General features: G+C 38.3%; 1 protein-coding gene across 1 annotated transcript in view; it reads left to right on the top strand.

The window, feature by feature from the left end:
- The window catches only part of CFAP44 (cilia and flagella associated protein 44), a 44476-nt gene that overhangs the window by 14995 nt on the left and 13687 nt on the right, over positions 1-15794 (top strand). Inside the window, 12 exon segments of the mRNA XM_066338368.1 lie at positions 720-872; positions 2605-2823; positions 3244-3386; positions 4259-4529; positions 6519-6574; positions 6993-7155; positions 7465-7595; positions 8537-8754; positions 9138-9303; positions 10591-10768; positions 11847-12332; positions 13913-14116. Of these exon segments, the coding sequence (XP_066194465.1) occupies positions 720-872; positions 2605-2823; positions 3244-3386; positions 4259-4529; positions 6519-6574; positions 6993-7155; positions 7465-7595; positions 8537-8754; positions 9138-9303; positions 10591-10768; positions 11847-12332; positions 13913-14116 (2388 nt within the window).

The following is a 15794-nucleotide window of genomic DNA, read 5'->3' as shown; positions in this document are numbered from 1 at the left end:
GATTAAATACATTACATTTAATGAATGCGTTTTCAAGCTGAGATCCTATAGACACAGGAACTATATTATTCCTATCAGAGTTTCCAGAGCAACTCTAATATGCCCTCTTTGCACATTTTCAGTGATGGGTCAGATAAAATAAGCCTCTCTCTCTTTTCTCCAGATAGCTTATGAAAATTAAAACTAAATACAGATTTGTCTTTTAAAATCTCAAAACACTGAATAAGTATTACCCTTACCTCTCTGTTGTTCCTAACCTCGCATTTTAAAGGACGTCAGGTACCAGCAATAAACAAACAAACTGAAAGGTAAATAGCATTTGGCAAGACTTTGAGCAAGTCTTGATGATATAAAGGATTTATTAGTATGGAAATATATTAAATTATCCACCTAAAACCTACTAACTATTGGATCAAATCCATTTTTTAATTGAACCAAATTTCCAAAATCATCATGCTGCTTTCAAGCTAAGCAATGTCAATTATAGCTGGTTTGGATACAGGAAGGATTTCTTCAATTCTTTAGCTTTGCCTAGCATAAAAGAAGCTCACTGATTTCTGGTGTCCATTTTAAAGTGTGTATAGGAATAAGAGCACAGGTAAGTATTGCTGGAATTTGGCCATGTGCCTGTGCATCTGCCTAACTGACTTTTCCTCCCATTTGTTTAGATTCCATTTGTACATGTGCCCTATATTTGTCTTCTTTTTGTTTTTCTACAGGACAAGAGCACGCTGCTCATCCTTTGTGAGAATGGCTTTGCTGTCCAGGTTCCTGCTCCTCTGCCTGAGGAGCATGATACAGCAACCACCTATCACATAAAAACCCTGCCAACACAGTACTTCCATTTTTATAGTATTAAATCCAAAATCAAGGTAAAAAATTCTTCTATGGCAGAATTTCTTCTTCTTCGTTGTGCCAGGTGATCAAACTACCCAAAAGATTTTCTAGTCCCTGTATCACAGGGGTTTTGCTAAGCTTCTTGAAAGGGAATGCCAGGTAGAAGCCATTTGTGGCTTGAAATTACAAGTAGTTTTTGCTTTATTAAAACCTACATGACACAGAAAGCATGGTGTGAATTTTGATTGTGATAAGAGGACATCATTAGAGAAAGGGGAAGGTAATATTAGTGCATTAGTTCTCAAAACATTTAAATTTTGGTAATTTTGACAAAAAGAATATTTCTTGTGGTTGATATTGGCCATATCAAAGGAAATTTCCTTTCAACAGTTACAAAATCCCCAGGTAGTCACCTTGAAGCCAACATGAAACATATCCTATTTTTTTTAGCAGTATTTCTGACTTTTAAAAAATGTTTTAAGTTTAAAGGTGTGGATTTAACTTCTGAAAGACACTTAGTATTTAAATAGAGTATGTGAGGCCAAAGGAAAAGAGTTATGCCAACTCACAGCTATAGTTAGTTTTGTCAAACTGAAAGGCAAGCTGATGTTAGGCTCAGAAGAACTCCAGTGGGCAGGCTCTCAGTTCCATACTCAAGCCACTACAATCCAACAGCCTCTCTGATTCTGTTGTTACTCTGTGAATTCTCTGCCTTCTCTCTTAAGTGCTCTTGTATTACTGAATATCAGGCAAAGCTTCATTTCATGTTATAACTTGGAGGAAGTCAGCACTCAGGAGAAAGATCTCTAGGTGTTTTTTCACAGCAATATCTATAAGAATGATCACAAAGTATGCATATGAAAAGAAAGATTAAAAAAATGTACGTAGAGTATTGTTGGTTTTGTTGGTTTTTGTTTGTTAGTCAGTTTTGTTTTGTTGTTTTAGTCAAAAGTGAAGAATAATGTTGAGAAACACTCTAAATAGCTAAAAATAAAAACAGTTTCTACAGAGAGAAAGAATATTAATGGCTGTCTTTTCCCTCTGGAAATAAATCAATAATTAATAAGCTACAACAAGTATGTTTTAATGCAAGGAAATATTTCTCATGTAAGGGTGGTGAAGCACTAAAGTAGTTTTTATAGTCTGTAGAGTCCCTAAAACAGGAGATTTTTTAATAGGTAAATCAGACAAAGATCAGCTGATAATATTTAAGGGTTTGCTGGTTCAGCTATCTAATACCTTCTTAGGAAGCTACTGTTTTAGAAAATGTTTGGTACATGTTTATGCAAACAAAAGGTTTGATAAATCTTTTCTTCATTGTTCAGAAGAAGTTAAGTCCATTGCAGCTTCTCTCTTTTGCTGTATACCAATGATGTACTAGAACCCTGAGTTCAACTTTCCAGTGCTTTTCTTTCTCTAGGGCAGGCAGGGGACAGGACTTAGGATTTTGACAGCAGTAGGCATAGTGGTGAGGATTTGGAATAATTTCTCTCAGGAAATCTTGAAATCTGCTTGTTATTTGGAATGATTTTTGTTTCAAAGGACCAAGAGTAAATACTTTAGAGGAGGGAAATGGGGGAAATTTCACTGGAGAGTCTCATGAATTCTGGGTAATCTCTGCTAAGCTGACAGGAAAGAGATTTCTGTAGATATTCTGTATGTGTAATGCCAGAACCACCTTGTATTTCATTTATGAGATTCTTTCAGTCAGTGATGTGTGGAGTACTTTGGTTTCATGTCTTGGTGTTTCTCTGCTTATTGTAATAGCTAGAAGAGGAGATTGCACGGAGAGAGAAAGAAAAGCAGAAAAAGGAGAAAGCAAGGCTTGAATGGATAAAGCAGCAAAAGGAGATGGGACTTGAGGTTGAAGAAACTGAAGAGGAAGAACCCGAAGAAGAGCCATTGCCAGATATCTATGTACCAGAGGAGCCCAGTCCCATCCTCTGTGGCTTTTATTCAGCACCAGGAAAATTCTGGCTTTCCTTGGTAAATCAGTTTTTACTTCATGTTGATGATGTGACATCCTTTCCCTTTTAAACCTGTCATCCCTAGGACATCAAATTCCTTTCATTCTTGACAATTTCAGTGGGTTTTGTGAAATGAAACAGTAGTGTCACTCTGATGCGGATTGTTTGGTAGATTTCCTGAATGGGCACAAAGACTGAGCTGTTCTCTCACAAGCAGAAGGTAGAATTTTAACATAGTGGTAGAATGTCTTGCAATGCCAGTGATCGTGACAGACTTCTGTCTGCGGATAAATAGGATCTCTAGGTGTTTGGAAGTAGCATTTTCTAACCTATCCTAGATCCTTAAGAAAGGAAGAATTATTCTGAAATTTGCATCTACCTGATCAACTGCTTCAGTTTTCTTTTGTCACCATTTCTTTATGGTCCTTCTCTTCTTCAGGGTGGGTATGACTCAGGGTTTCTCTATCACTGTGAATTCTCACATGATGATGAAGAAGACCCTGAGAAGAGGAAAGATGAACCCTTTGAAGTGATTCCTATGGAGAACACTGACAGCAATCCCATTCACCAGATCTCCTTCTGGTAAAACACTGTGATTAACAAATAGCTCTGGGATAAAGCTTGATGAAATTGAACTTGGAAAGGAGGAGTCTATGCTTGTTTGTCCCTTTTTAATTGTGGCTCAACTCTAATATACACAAACTCTCTCTGGTTTTCCTGGCACTGAGTTTCACTTAAAATTCCTAATGGACATAGCTGGGCCATGTGTCTGAGAATAATTTTAAAAGACCTTCAGCAATGAAAAAGTGGGATTTTTAAGTACTGACTAAACTCAGCCACCCTAGATTGTAGAACTCCAGGAGAATCCTTGGAAGTCCCTGCATATAGTGATCACCAGAACAGCAGTTCTTTATCATAGTTAACAAAGAGAATTAAAACATGGAGCAATCAGTCTATCCCTCTTGTGTTAGGAATAGAGGCTTCTCAGGACATTCTGTGAACTGTATGAATGGAAAGGCTGGATTCTTTTCAGATTCCCAGTATTAGGTTCCCTGGAAGAGTAGGCATGTTCTGCATCAAAAGAAGGCAGGTTTAATTCAGGCTTTAATGTACTGCTGGCTGCATTCACCATCATCTGTACTAAATGAGGAGCAGGGAGAAAAAACTGCTTTTCTAGCTTTTAACTTGGTGTTTGCTACACTGCCCAACTCAAGACTGAGACTAGTTCTAAGATATATAGTAAGCTGGCTGGACTATTCCTAAGCAGCCAGTTAGCTGAAAAACATTTCGTAGTAGAATCACACATACTTTGAACAGTTGAAATACTTTGTTTTCAGCTTCCAAACTTGGGAAGGTGATTTCTATTAAGCTAGATTAGCTCCTTTCATATTTTGAGTTTGCTTGTTAGAAGTTGCTGCTATTATTATTACTTTTCCTTGTTGTTTATTTAACAGCACCAGCAACCCCTTGATGTTCTGTGGGATGCAGGATGGCTCGCTGCGTGCTTATCCTCTCAGTGCTGAAGGTGTCTCAGTGGGTGCCCTGAAGGACTACTGGTACCTGAATGTACATGACAATGACAATGGGCAGATCCGGGGGATCTGTTTGAGTCATGATAATGGGTGTCTGATTACCTATGGTGGAGATGGAAACATTTTTACATTTGACCTCTTGTCAGAGGAAGAGCTTCCCAAAGATGTAGAAGTCATAATCCCCCCTCCTAGGGTAAGTTGGTGCCCTCTTTCCCTGAATTAGGCCTATTTGGTATGAAACTACCCAGATGGGCAAACGTGGTTCAATTATTTTTCTTAAGGGTCTTTCATAGCAAAACCTGAAGTTTATCAAACTATTTACAAGAATAGGTCTTGCAAAATGTTCCCTATTAATGGGCTCTGGGACAGCACTGTTCCTTCTCAGTGTTTTGTACTTTTCTCCAAATAAACATAGTATGTGTTATTCATATGTATTCTACCAATGCTTTCCCACTCAATTGTGTAGTCATGCATAGTCCTGGAATGAAAAAATTACAAGGATTTCTCATACTTCATAGCTTTCTTGGGTTTAATTCCAGTAAAGTATGATTCTGCTCTGAATAGGGATTCTAGAAATCCTATTGTAGAATACCAAATACATAGTTTCTCCATACATCTAGTACCATTCATCTGAAATTCACAGTGGATTTTTTACATTTGCGAAATAGCTCAACACGATGCTGATCCTGTTGCTCTTTTACTCTTGGACAGCATTAGTAGAAGTAGTAAAGAATTAGTGAAGAATTTTAGTAAAGAATTAGTAAAGAGTTTACAGATGTCCTGTACTCACTGCAGAGCTCATCATCTCTAGCATGTTTCAGCAGATGATGCTGGAAATCAGAAGCAGTTCTACTGATAATGCACAAGAAGAGGAATGTCAACTCCTCAACTGAAAATGTTCAGACTTTATTGAATTTTTAAAAAGTCCTAAGAGTGTCTGAATTAAATAAATATAACTTGAAAGAAGCAGTGAGAGGTGTTGAGTAAAGAAATGCCATGGTGCACAATAAATATTACAGTAGACATACATTCAACAGAGTTTAAAAATCTTGAAAGTGTCAACATAAAACAAATTAAACTTTAAAATATGTTTTAATACTGGTTGGTAACTATATTTTGAAGGATATATTTGGCAACAGAGACAGAGGAAATTGTGATTTTGGTCATTCAGCTAAATTGTTCATGACTAGTTGGAATTCTTTGCCAGTACGACAAGACTATATAGCACTGAGAATAGAGCCAGAGTTATTTTCTGTAAGTGAATGATTAGAACCTTTGTTATCAGAGGCTTGCTGACTCCAGTATTACAAGTGATTAATATAGTTATAAAGCATATATACAGATTTATGGTTTTGAATATGTAAGTAGCTCTATATAAAGACCTTTATGGTCAGTTCTATTGTTCAGGCTAACAACATTACTTAATGACCATCCTAGCAGAGTTTTTCCCTTTTCAAAGTATATCTTCATTAAGTATCTATTCTAGTTTTACGTCATGTGCAAGATTTTAAAAATTCTATCTTCATTAAACTTAATGAGATTCTTAGAGAATCAAATACGAATCATCTGAAACTAATTGAGTTAAATTACAGATCAATTAAGTACAACTGAATTGTTGGCTGATAGTACCCCCTCTTTTTTCAGAGGATGATTGCCTAGGGAAATGAGGCTTGTGCTACTGCAATGTCCATCCATCTGTCATTCTTCACAGCTAATAATTGTGAATCCATTATGCAGTCAGCAAAAGACAACCAGATTAATTACACATGTAACTTGGAATTTGCCCATGACACACTGACTCTTGTCAATGTGGCTGTGAGGGGAGACAAGAGAATTGGGCTGGGGGGTAGGGAACCAAGGATATTATGGGACAGAGTGAAGTTAGGACAAACAATGATGTAATGATTTATGCTGCTGGGGAGGTTATAGGATTTGTGTTCTCTGTCCCTAAGAACCATGTTTCATTAGTTTATTTACATATAAACTGGCTTCATTGCTTTTTCCTTGAGACATTACAACATTATATTTAAGGCCCAGATAGTAATACTGAAAATTAAGATTTCTTTTAGTTTTGTGAGAGGTGGTGGGGGTCCACATAAACTGTCTTAATGTTTATAAAAGCTTTATTGTCTGTTGAAACTATAACTGCATGTTTAAAGACAAGACAATATTTTTATTCCAGAGTGGTCTTGAGTCGGAGAAGGGTACTGAAGACATTAGGGATCCTGATGCCTACACGTAAGAGAGACTTAGATAATGATGAAAGAGATTTTCAAGTGTTGGTAGCACTTTTCTCAGCCCATGTATTTCTTTTTGCCTACAAAGAGGAGACACAAGTTGATCATCCTGAATTTGGGTCTTTTCTTTGTGAAACACAGTTTTTTCAGCCTTTCTCTGCATTTCATCTACTTTTCTCTGGCAGTAATTCAAATATTGAGCTATGAGACAGTTAGCTTCAGACTAGAGAGACAACAAAAGGCCCTTGATGTTAGGAGTGTACAAATATTCAGAAAGATGATTCCTTTCTAAGTTTCCTTAAGAACCATTGAGTTCACTGGGATTTTAAGACTGTCAAGGAAATCTAAAAGGTCATATAAACTGTAACCTTTCCAATCTTGCATTGAGATAACACCATTTCCTTTTTATGCGTTTTCAGTATTGAGGAATGCAAGCAGAAAAAGGAATATGAACGGAAAATGAAGGAAGCTGAAGAAAAGAAAAATAAGAAAAGAGAAGAGTTACGTGCACTGAGACAAGACTTTGTTTTTCTCCTTCAAAAGAATCAGGAGTTGCCCAAGCACATGCAGTTGCAAAGAAAGGTACACTTGGCTTATATGAGGGTCATTTACCTTTAGTGTTGCTACATATCATGTTGGGGCCAAAGATGTCCAATGCTTCGGATTAAGGTAGTTTTAAGAATATATAAATTGCTGGGACTTCTGAATCACAGCTGAATCACAGCTGATGACATGTGCAATTAAGAAGCACAGGACAAAACTGTGGTTCTTTGTGGAGATAACTTCTGAAATAAAAAATAGTGTTGATGTGCATGCACCTAGGTAAAAATATTTATTATCAAGACCTAATAGCCAAAATAATGTGATGCTGGGTTTTCCATCTTCCTGCAGGAGTTTGAGATGGACCGTAAGGTCTTTGAAGAGCTGGATAGGCAGAGACTACAGAGAATCCAGTTAGTGCAAAAGGAGCTGGCTTGGGAGAACGAGAAACAATTGATTGGACTGCAGAAACTACAAACCCAGTAATTACCACTTTTCTTCTACTTCTCTTCCTGACCTTTCATGAGGCTTATTGTCTATGAAGTTGTACCTCCCACAAGAAAAGAAATGTGATTTTTTTTTTCCTCTCTCATCTAATCAGTATTTCATCTGTTCTGTTATGATTCTGTTCTTATTTTACTTGGAACATACATGAGAGTACATGTTAATATTTATGTGTAATTACATCTGTTGAATCTTTGGTAAAAATGCAGATAGTCAAATAAAGGAAATGATGTCATTCTGATTCACTTCTATATGAAGAAAGCTGGTTGAGACTGTTCACCTGGGGTTTTGCCAGTAAGTTCAATAAGAACCAAGAACTCTTACTGAAATGTTGAAAAACAACCTGTGAAATGAATCCGGTTTTTAAGACACGTTGTGTGTCTGTCAGATTGTTCTCTATACAATTTGAAGTTATGAAAAAAACTTGCTCAAGAACACAAGCTTAAGCATGAGGTGCATTTTGGGTTGGTTTTCATAGATCTAGGTAAGAGCTGAATTAAGAGGTGTAATTAATAGTAGCAATAGGAGAGGTAATTAATAGAAATAAGTGATTAATGAAATAAATACACAATAAAAAACACCTTAGGCACACAGAGTATGTGACTGGGAAAAACTATAGAATCAGCATGTTTTTAATCAGTCCTTAATGGGAGATGAAAGTTACTGCTGGGAAGAATCTGGTGTAAGTTTCACTATTGGGAAAGGTCTTAATGAGTTTATTTTTGAGCATCTCTGTTCCTAGATTGGATAAATTCAATAGATAGATGTCATCATGCTATGGCAAATACTTACTAATTTGTGGATTTACATGTAATGATTGCATGTGCAATGAGTAAACTACACTATTCACCTTTTGGTCAAGGCAAAATGGTATGTTGTGCTCACTGACATCAGACAGTTTTGTCTAATTTAATTCCAGGTTTCGAGACTCTCTGGAATTTACTCTCACTGTTCATGCTATTCAAAGCAATCATCAGATTTCCACCTACAGTCTCCTAACAGTGTCTGAGAAATATACACAAGATAAGAAACAGGAGGACAGCAAGTGGGAAGTACTTAAAGAGAAACGGACAGCACCTAAAGAAACAGAACAAGCAGAAGAGGAGATCCCCATAAAGACAGGCCATGTGCATAGAGGTAATGATAACCATTTAAATCTTTCAGTGATATGGTCTCTTTCATCTCAGTTTGCTTTCCTGAGTCCAAGATAAGTAAATATATGTGTAAGTGCAGGTGAAGCAATATAGCTGTGATTTGGTTTCTTAGTACCTACATACAAAGTAACACTCATACATAGCTTTTCATGTTTAGATCAATGTCAGCAGTTGTCTGTCAGCCCCATGGGTAGAATGTGACTAAAAGTCAAGTCAAAGAACCTGAGTACTTTCAGAACATCCACTGCAATGGAACTATCCTGATTTACATCAGCTCTACAGGAGCTGTCTGAGGGAGTTTCTTGTAGCTGGGACTGCACTGTGCTGCATGGTATTACATCTTCACATGGTTATGTTTTGTTTCAGAAAGTGTAGTTTTTGAAGATGAGGATGAAATGCTGGAGACACCAGAGGTCCGAAAGTCAACCACACGTTATATAGAAAGCAGACATGAGAAAATCAGAAGACTTGTTGAGAAATATGATGCTCTGAAAGCCAAGATCATGAAGAGGAGGGCAGAATGGAATGAATTGTGAGTATTGAACTGGACTCTGTTCCCTTTTAGTTCTGCTTCTTGTTTGAGGTCAAGGAATGCTATTTAGCTGTCATATGGCACTTTAATCTCCTTGCTTAGATTTTTATATTCCTAAGGGTAGTAATTAAAACAGATAAATTTTCATGTATCTCTAAGTCTCGAGAGAGCATTAGAATATATTTACTTTCTGTGGTTCCTCTAAAATGTTATCAAATTTGAATTCAGCTAGGTAGCTGCATTTTCAGATAGGGAGTAAAATGTGTCTAAATTAATTATGACTGAGAGACACCTACGCCATTACAATCAACTCTTAGGGAATCCTGCCAGCTACACATGGAGTAGGCACTGTAACAGCTAGGTCAGCAGTCTTAGCATCTCAGCCATCATGTGAGTGTTTGTGATACACCTTCATGCTCTGTGCTGGTCTTTATCTTGAGAGGCAAGAATGGGGGACAGGACATCTTTCACAGAATCATAGAACATCCCAAGTTGGAAAGGACCCACAGGAATCATCAAAGTCCAACTGTCCTGCACATGGCAGCCTCAAGAGTCACGCCTTTGTGCCTGAGAGCATTGTCCAAACACCCCTTGAAGTCTGTCAGGCTTGGTGCTGTGATCACTTCCCTGGGGAGCCTATTCCAGTGCCCAGCCATCCTCTGGGTGAAGAACCTTTTTCCAAATATCTAACCTAAGTCATATATTTTAATGACCACTTTTTCAGGCTGGGTTATATGGGGCTTTGAGTTACCTGGTCTAGTGGAAGGTGCCCGTGTCCATGGCAGGGGCATTGGAACGAGATGATCTGGAAGGTCCCTTATAACCCAAACCATTCTGTGTTCATGGAAGGACAGAAGTTCTTCCTTAGAAGATGAATGGCAAGGAATGGGATCAATTTAGAGTCAGAATACAAAGCTTTTAAAGTTATTTAACAATATCAATTAGGATCAGGTATTCTGTGTATCAGTCTGGTAGATTGTTGATGTGTGGCTCCCTGAAACTGATAGCAGCATGTACTCACTTAACCCAGAACTCAGTCTAAGTGTGAAGGTTTAAACTTTCCCATGGCAGAGCAATGTTTTAAGAGTTCTTATGGAGAAAAAAAAAATGGGATTTTCATTTGAATGTGAAAGGATATTCTTTCCAAAGTAGCCACCCTTTTCTGAAAGAGATGTATCACTCTTTCACCTTCCAAACTTTGCTGCACAAGTCAGAGGACATGAAATGGCTCTTTGTTCATTTGCATGCTTTCTCTCTTGAAGTTCAGCTTTATTTTGTACCTACCAGATACAAGAGCAAACCTAGAGATAACCATAAGAATGCCAGAGATGCTGAGGAGATCAAAGAAGCACGGGAGAATATAGGATGCTACAGGCTGAAGACTGCCACTAACTACACCCTCACTGAAGAGGATCATATAAGCACTGAGAAGAAAATGATGCAGCTTGCAGTCCTGGAAGACTTGGTATGTAAAACTGTGTATATTGCCCCATTTTTGGGGGGAAGTGAGGATAGTGTATTAATCACTGAAGAAATTTTTTTGAAAGTGATTCAAAGTGAGTGTGGGAATAGGCCTTGCAGGACAGACGGCTGTCTTGAGTAAGATTTAGTTACAAATCAGCCCTTCTCTTGTGAACTGTCTTGTGTCTCACCAAACACAAACCTGAATCAGGGTGGCCCTTTATAAATGAGAAAGCGCATTTACCTTTACTAGTACTTTCAGCAGGAACACCTGTCTTTTTTGATTGTAAATTTTATAATGTAGTAAAATGCTGAGCTAAATAACTCCTGCCATGAAATACCTGTACAAAAACAGGGATGTGAGCAAGGACAAGTGTTCTAGTGTGGCCTCTCTATTTGCACTTTGGCAATCACTGCTTCTGGAATTAGAATCTTCCTGAGAAGCAACGTCTTTTGGAGCCACCTTGCTCCAGTATATAGTAGGACTCTTACAGTTAGCACACATCTTTTAACCACAAAGACACAATAAATTCAAATGTTTGCAGTATCTTCATTGCTTTCCTTGTGACTTCTTTCCTCCCCATCAATCTCATAAGAATGGTTTTTCATTGTATTTGGCAGGAGTGAAAAAAGAGTGACACTGGATAACTTTGACAGCAAGGTCTAAGCATTACAGAAGCAATGCTACAGTCTCAGGGGATTTGTTGGATTATTTTAGTCTCATGCTTGGGCTTCAGCACCTCACTGTAGTGCTGATGTTACCAGATACCCAGTGATTAACCTAACTCATTAGGACAAACAAAGGGAATAGTTCTTGTCATAAATTCTGGGTTTATACAGATGAGGAATTCCAGTTGCTTCAGGTGGGTGGTGTGTTATTTTCTTTTATAAAGATCAGAGAAGTTTCTGCCAAGTATATTAATGATAGATCACATTCAATTATTACTTCACGTAAAAAGAGTCAACTAACACAGTGTCCCCTTATCACAGAATGGTTACTGATCCTGATGTTAGCCTTCTTGAACTGGGTAAAACTACTCTCTGTGCTGGAGAATCCTACTAAAATTGTTTTTCCTTTGCAGATCCACGAGATGAAAATGAATATGAACAAAGAGATTGTGTCTTTGCGGGATCTCAAGGTTTCTACTATTGATGAAATCAAGAGTTTAGTGAAGGAAGTGAAATCAATACAGGCAAGCTTAGATGTATCAGAACATCTCCCTGTTCCCCTGATCCCTCAGTTGCACCCAGATGAGGTTCCTGAAAAAATAGTTGAGTACAACAGTGATGTCCTCCTAAAGTTCAAAGAGGAGCAGGAGGCCAAGGCAAAGCTCACGGAACCACTGGAAGGGTGTTCCTCATCTCGTGCATTTAGGCACGTGTTTCTTCAAACTCTTCCAGTAGAAGAGGGTCACCCCATGGCACAGGCTGGAGATGCCTCAGCTGTGGTCACAGATGAGCAGAATGCTTTTGGCATGGAGAAAGCAGAACTAACAGAAATGGAGCTGGAAATTTTAAAGAGGGAGAAGATAAAAAATCTATACTTGCAGGAGACCTTGATTAAAAAGGTAGGCAAGTGAAAGTTATTTTTATCAGATTAAAAAATCCCACTGGATCATAAATGAAACCAAATTCCCTTCTGTCTCGGGATTGCAGCTAGTTTTGCCTTTCTGCTAACTGTTGCAAATTTACAGTGTAAATCAATATAAATCCATAACTATAGCCTGTGTTCTGACTATTTTCACTTGAAAAAAAGATCTTAGATTTCTTATTGATTATGCCATGAAACTATGATCTTCGTGGCCCAAAAAAACCCAAAAACCAAAAAAAAACCCCAAAAAACCCACAAACAACAAAACAAAACAAAAACCAAAAAACAAACAAACAAAAAACCCACAAAAAACCGTCCACAAAAACAAAAAAAACCAAACCAACAAACAAAAAAAACCCCCAACAAAACAAAAAACAAAAACCCACCCCAAAAAACAAATAAACAAGTAAAATTTTAGACATAACTTTAAAAATTACAGAATTAAAAATGCAGCATTACAACAACTTTGTAGATTCATGTTCTCAGCACTTAAATAACTGTAGTCTCGATTTGTTTGTCCAAAAATTACTTTGTAGGATTAGAAAAGGAACAAAAGAGAGTAATCAAAATGCTTAGTCATCGAAAAGATTCTTTAAAAGGTACATGTAAGTGGATTAAGTATCTTTGGCCTGCAAAAAGGGCAACTGAAATGGTTTTAGAGATGTGATAAAATTCTAAATGGCATAGCAAAAGAGAGTGTGAATCATCACTTAAAAGAAGGAGAGATATCAAATGAAATGGTCACATAGAAAGCTTGAAGGATACAGATGAAAATAGTTTTCCTATCCAACAATTAGCTAAGCTTTGGAACTCAGCCCTAGGATGTGGGGGAAGCTATAATCTGAAAGCTTGGAAAAAAAAACCATTCAAAGCTGTTGAACACAAACATCCTGCTTCAAGCTCAGGATGCCCCCAAGTCAGAGTTTAGGAGGGTACAGAGAGCAGTATACCAGAGGTATGCCACTGTTCACTTGTTTGCTCCATTTCTTAGCATTTCTCCTCTAATTTCTGCTATTGGGCATTGATTATTTGGTCTGCCTCAACACAGACACCCTTGTGTTTATGTGTGTGAAGTTTTTGAGGGAATATTGAAATTTTGCTGTGAACACCACACACCTGTAACTTAATGTTAGGAGCTGCTAGTACTTAATTAGCTGTAAATGTCTAAGGGAAGAGCTAGCAGCTATTTCAAAAGAAGTCTATCAAGGCAGAAGAGTTCTTTATTGGTGCATCTGGGGTTCTTACATTACCACTGTAAGCTACTGACTACTCTAAAACATTCTCTGTTTTAGAGTAAAATATTTGAGGGATGGAGGAAATGCAGTGAAAGATTCCTATGAAGTCCTGCTGATTCTTTTACTATTGTGCTGAGGACAAATACACATTTGGGATGAACTTCGTCTTTCTAAGTGCCTCAGTACTCTCTAGGAAATAGTATGTCTGAGCTGTTGATTTGGCAGAGAGAATTTTTCCCTGATGCTCCCTTCTCTAGCTTTGCATGTTTAACTGCACTGGTAATACTTTTCCTGTTCCTGATTTGATGCTCCTTTGCTCCAGATCAACATGCTGGTGATCAACTTCGATGCTGAATTTCACCTTTTGCGTCACAAGAAACTGAAGATGGATGTGCAGATGAAAAGTGCTGCTCTGCGCTGCCTCACATGCTGTGAAGAGCTGCTTATCCTGAAGAAACTTCAGGTACATGAGGACGTTCTTGAGGAGCAAATCTGTGCCCTCATTAATGAACAAGAGGACATACAAGTAAGTAGGCCACATGTACCATTAATTTAAATTTAACAGTACCATTAATACATGGCTTGAAACAAATGCAAACCATAAAGTTAATAATGGCATCCCTTTGCTTTGTTTTAGCACTGATCCAGTGACTAGTGCTAGATTTTGAAAAACAGGAAACTCTTAAAGATCAGCCTACTAGGATGGTCACTTCTAACTTCCAATACCTAATTTTTTAATAATCTTAACATTTGTATTTTAATAGATCCTTCATGATATGGCATAAATGACTAAGCACATACTTTAGGAATATACTCCTAGGTGATTGAACTATGAGTTTAATCAAGAGAGAAAGACAAATTCTGCATTTCCAGATCTTCACAGATGCATCCTATGTACATACGCTTGGGTTTTTCTTGGTTTGGGAAGACAGGTATCTGCCAGGTAAAAGCTGGAGCTTCCCTTGGAATGGAGAATGTAAATCACCACTACTACCCTTTTTCCAATTATAATTTTTTCAGTTAAAAGCTTTTGGGCGAAAGATTTTGGAAATAGAAATAGCAGTTCTTTACTAGTATGTATAACAAAATCAAACAAATAATAAAAAAAAAACAACAAAAACAAACAAACAAAAAAAACCCCCAACTACAGCATTGATAACAAAAACAGTACCAAGAACCTCGAGGACTGTCCTGGTTTGGAGTAAATTAGGGAAGAACCTCCAGAAGGAGTCCCCTAAACCAAACCTCCATCACCCCTTCCCCCCCCCCAGCCCTGGGTTCGGGAAGGAAAATACCTCGGAGGAAAGTGGAAAAACCGGTTTATTGACAAAAATACACTCCCCAACACCGAATAGTGGGAAAAGACGGGTTACTGTGATGATGAGGAGGGTGCTGACGCGTCTCTCTCTGGCCCGGGACTTCTCCAACTTCTCAGGTCAGGTCAGGTCCGGAGACGGTTCAAACCTTGGCGGGGGCGGGGAAGGAAGGAGGGGAAAAAAAACCAAACAGAAGCAGCGGGGGGGAAGAAAAACGGCGGCAAGGGCAGCCAGAGAGCAGAGCGAAGCAAAGCGAAGCGAAGAAGGCAAAAGCAGCCGAGCTAGCTAAAGCAAGAGCCGAAAAAAGCCAAGAAGGAAAAAGAAAGAAGGAACTGCAGGCTCCCACCCAAGAGGGCGGGATTCAGCTGCGAGACATAACAACATATCCAAGATATGGGATGGATATATGGGATAGGAGGCAGCTCAACCCAGAACATTCCACCCCTTATCCCATATATCCATCCAATTAAAACTTTCATCTCACTTACTCAGACCTTTAACACTTACACATTTCCATCCGTCTTACTTGCTCAGGCCTTTGACACTTACACATTTCCTTCTTTTTCAGGTCTAACTGATCTAACACACAGACAATGGTAGTAACATTCAGCACATATCAATCTTACCCCATATTCAGATCTCCCTGAGGTACACATCGCATTGTTCCATCTTTCTGCATTATCCACCATGTACAACCTGGTCCTTGAGCAGAGACAACTCCATGGATGGGTTTGCCCGTACTCGAGTCAGGGTTGATCCATACTGTCTTTCCCAACAAACCTCTAACATGGGCCACTGGGACTTTATCTCCATCTACTACATTAAGGTGCTGGGACTGAGCAGGACCCGCTCGGTTGGTGGAACCTCGAGTGTTAACTAACCAGGTGG

This window comes from Sylvia atricapilla, chromosome 2, assembly GCF_009819655.1.
Source record: "Sylvia atricapilla isolate bSylAtr1 chromosome 2, bSylAtr1.pri, whole genome shotgun sequence".
Classification (NCBI taxonomy): domain Eukaryota; kingdom Metazoa; phylum Chordata; class Aves; order Passeriformes; family Sylviidae; genus Sylvia; species Sylvia atricapilla.
The sequence above is the reverse complement of the archived record's forward strand: the minus strand, read 5'-3'. Positions and strand labels throughout refer to the sequence as shown.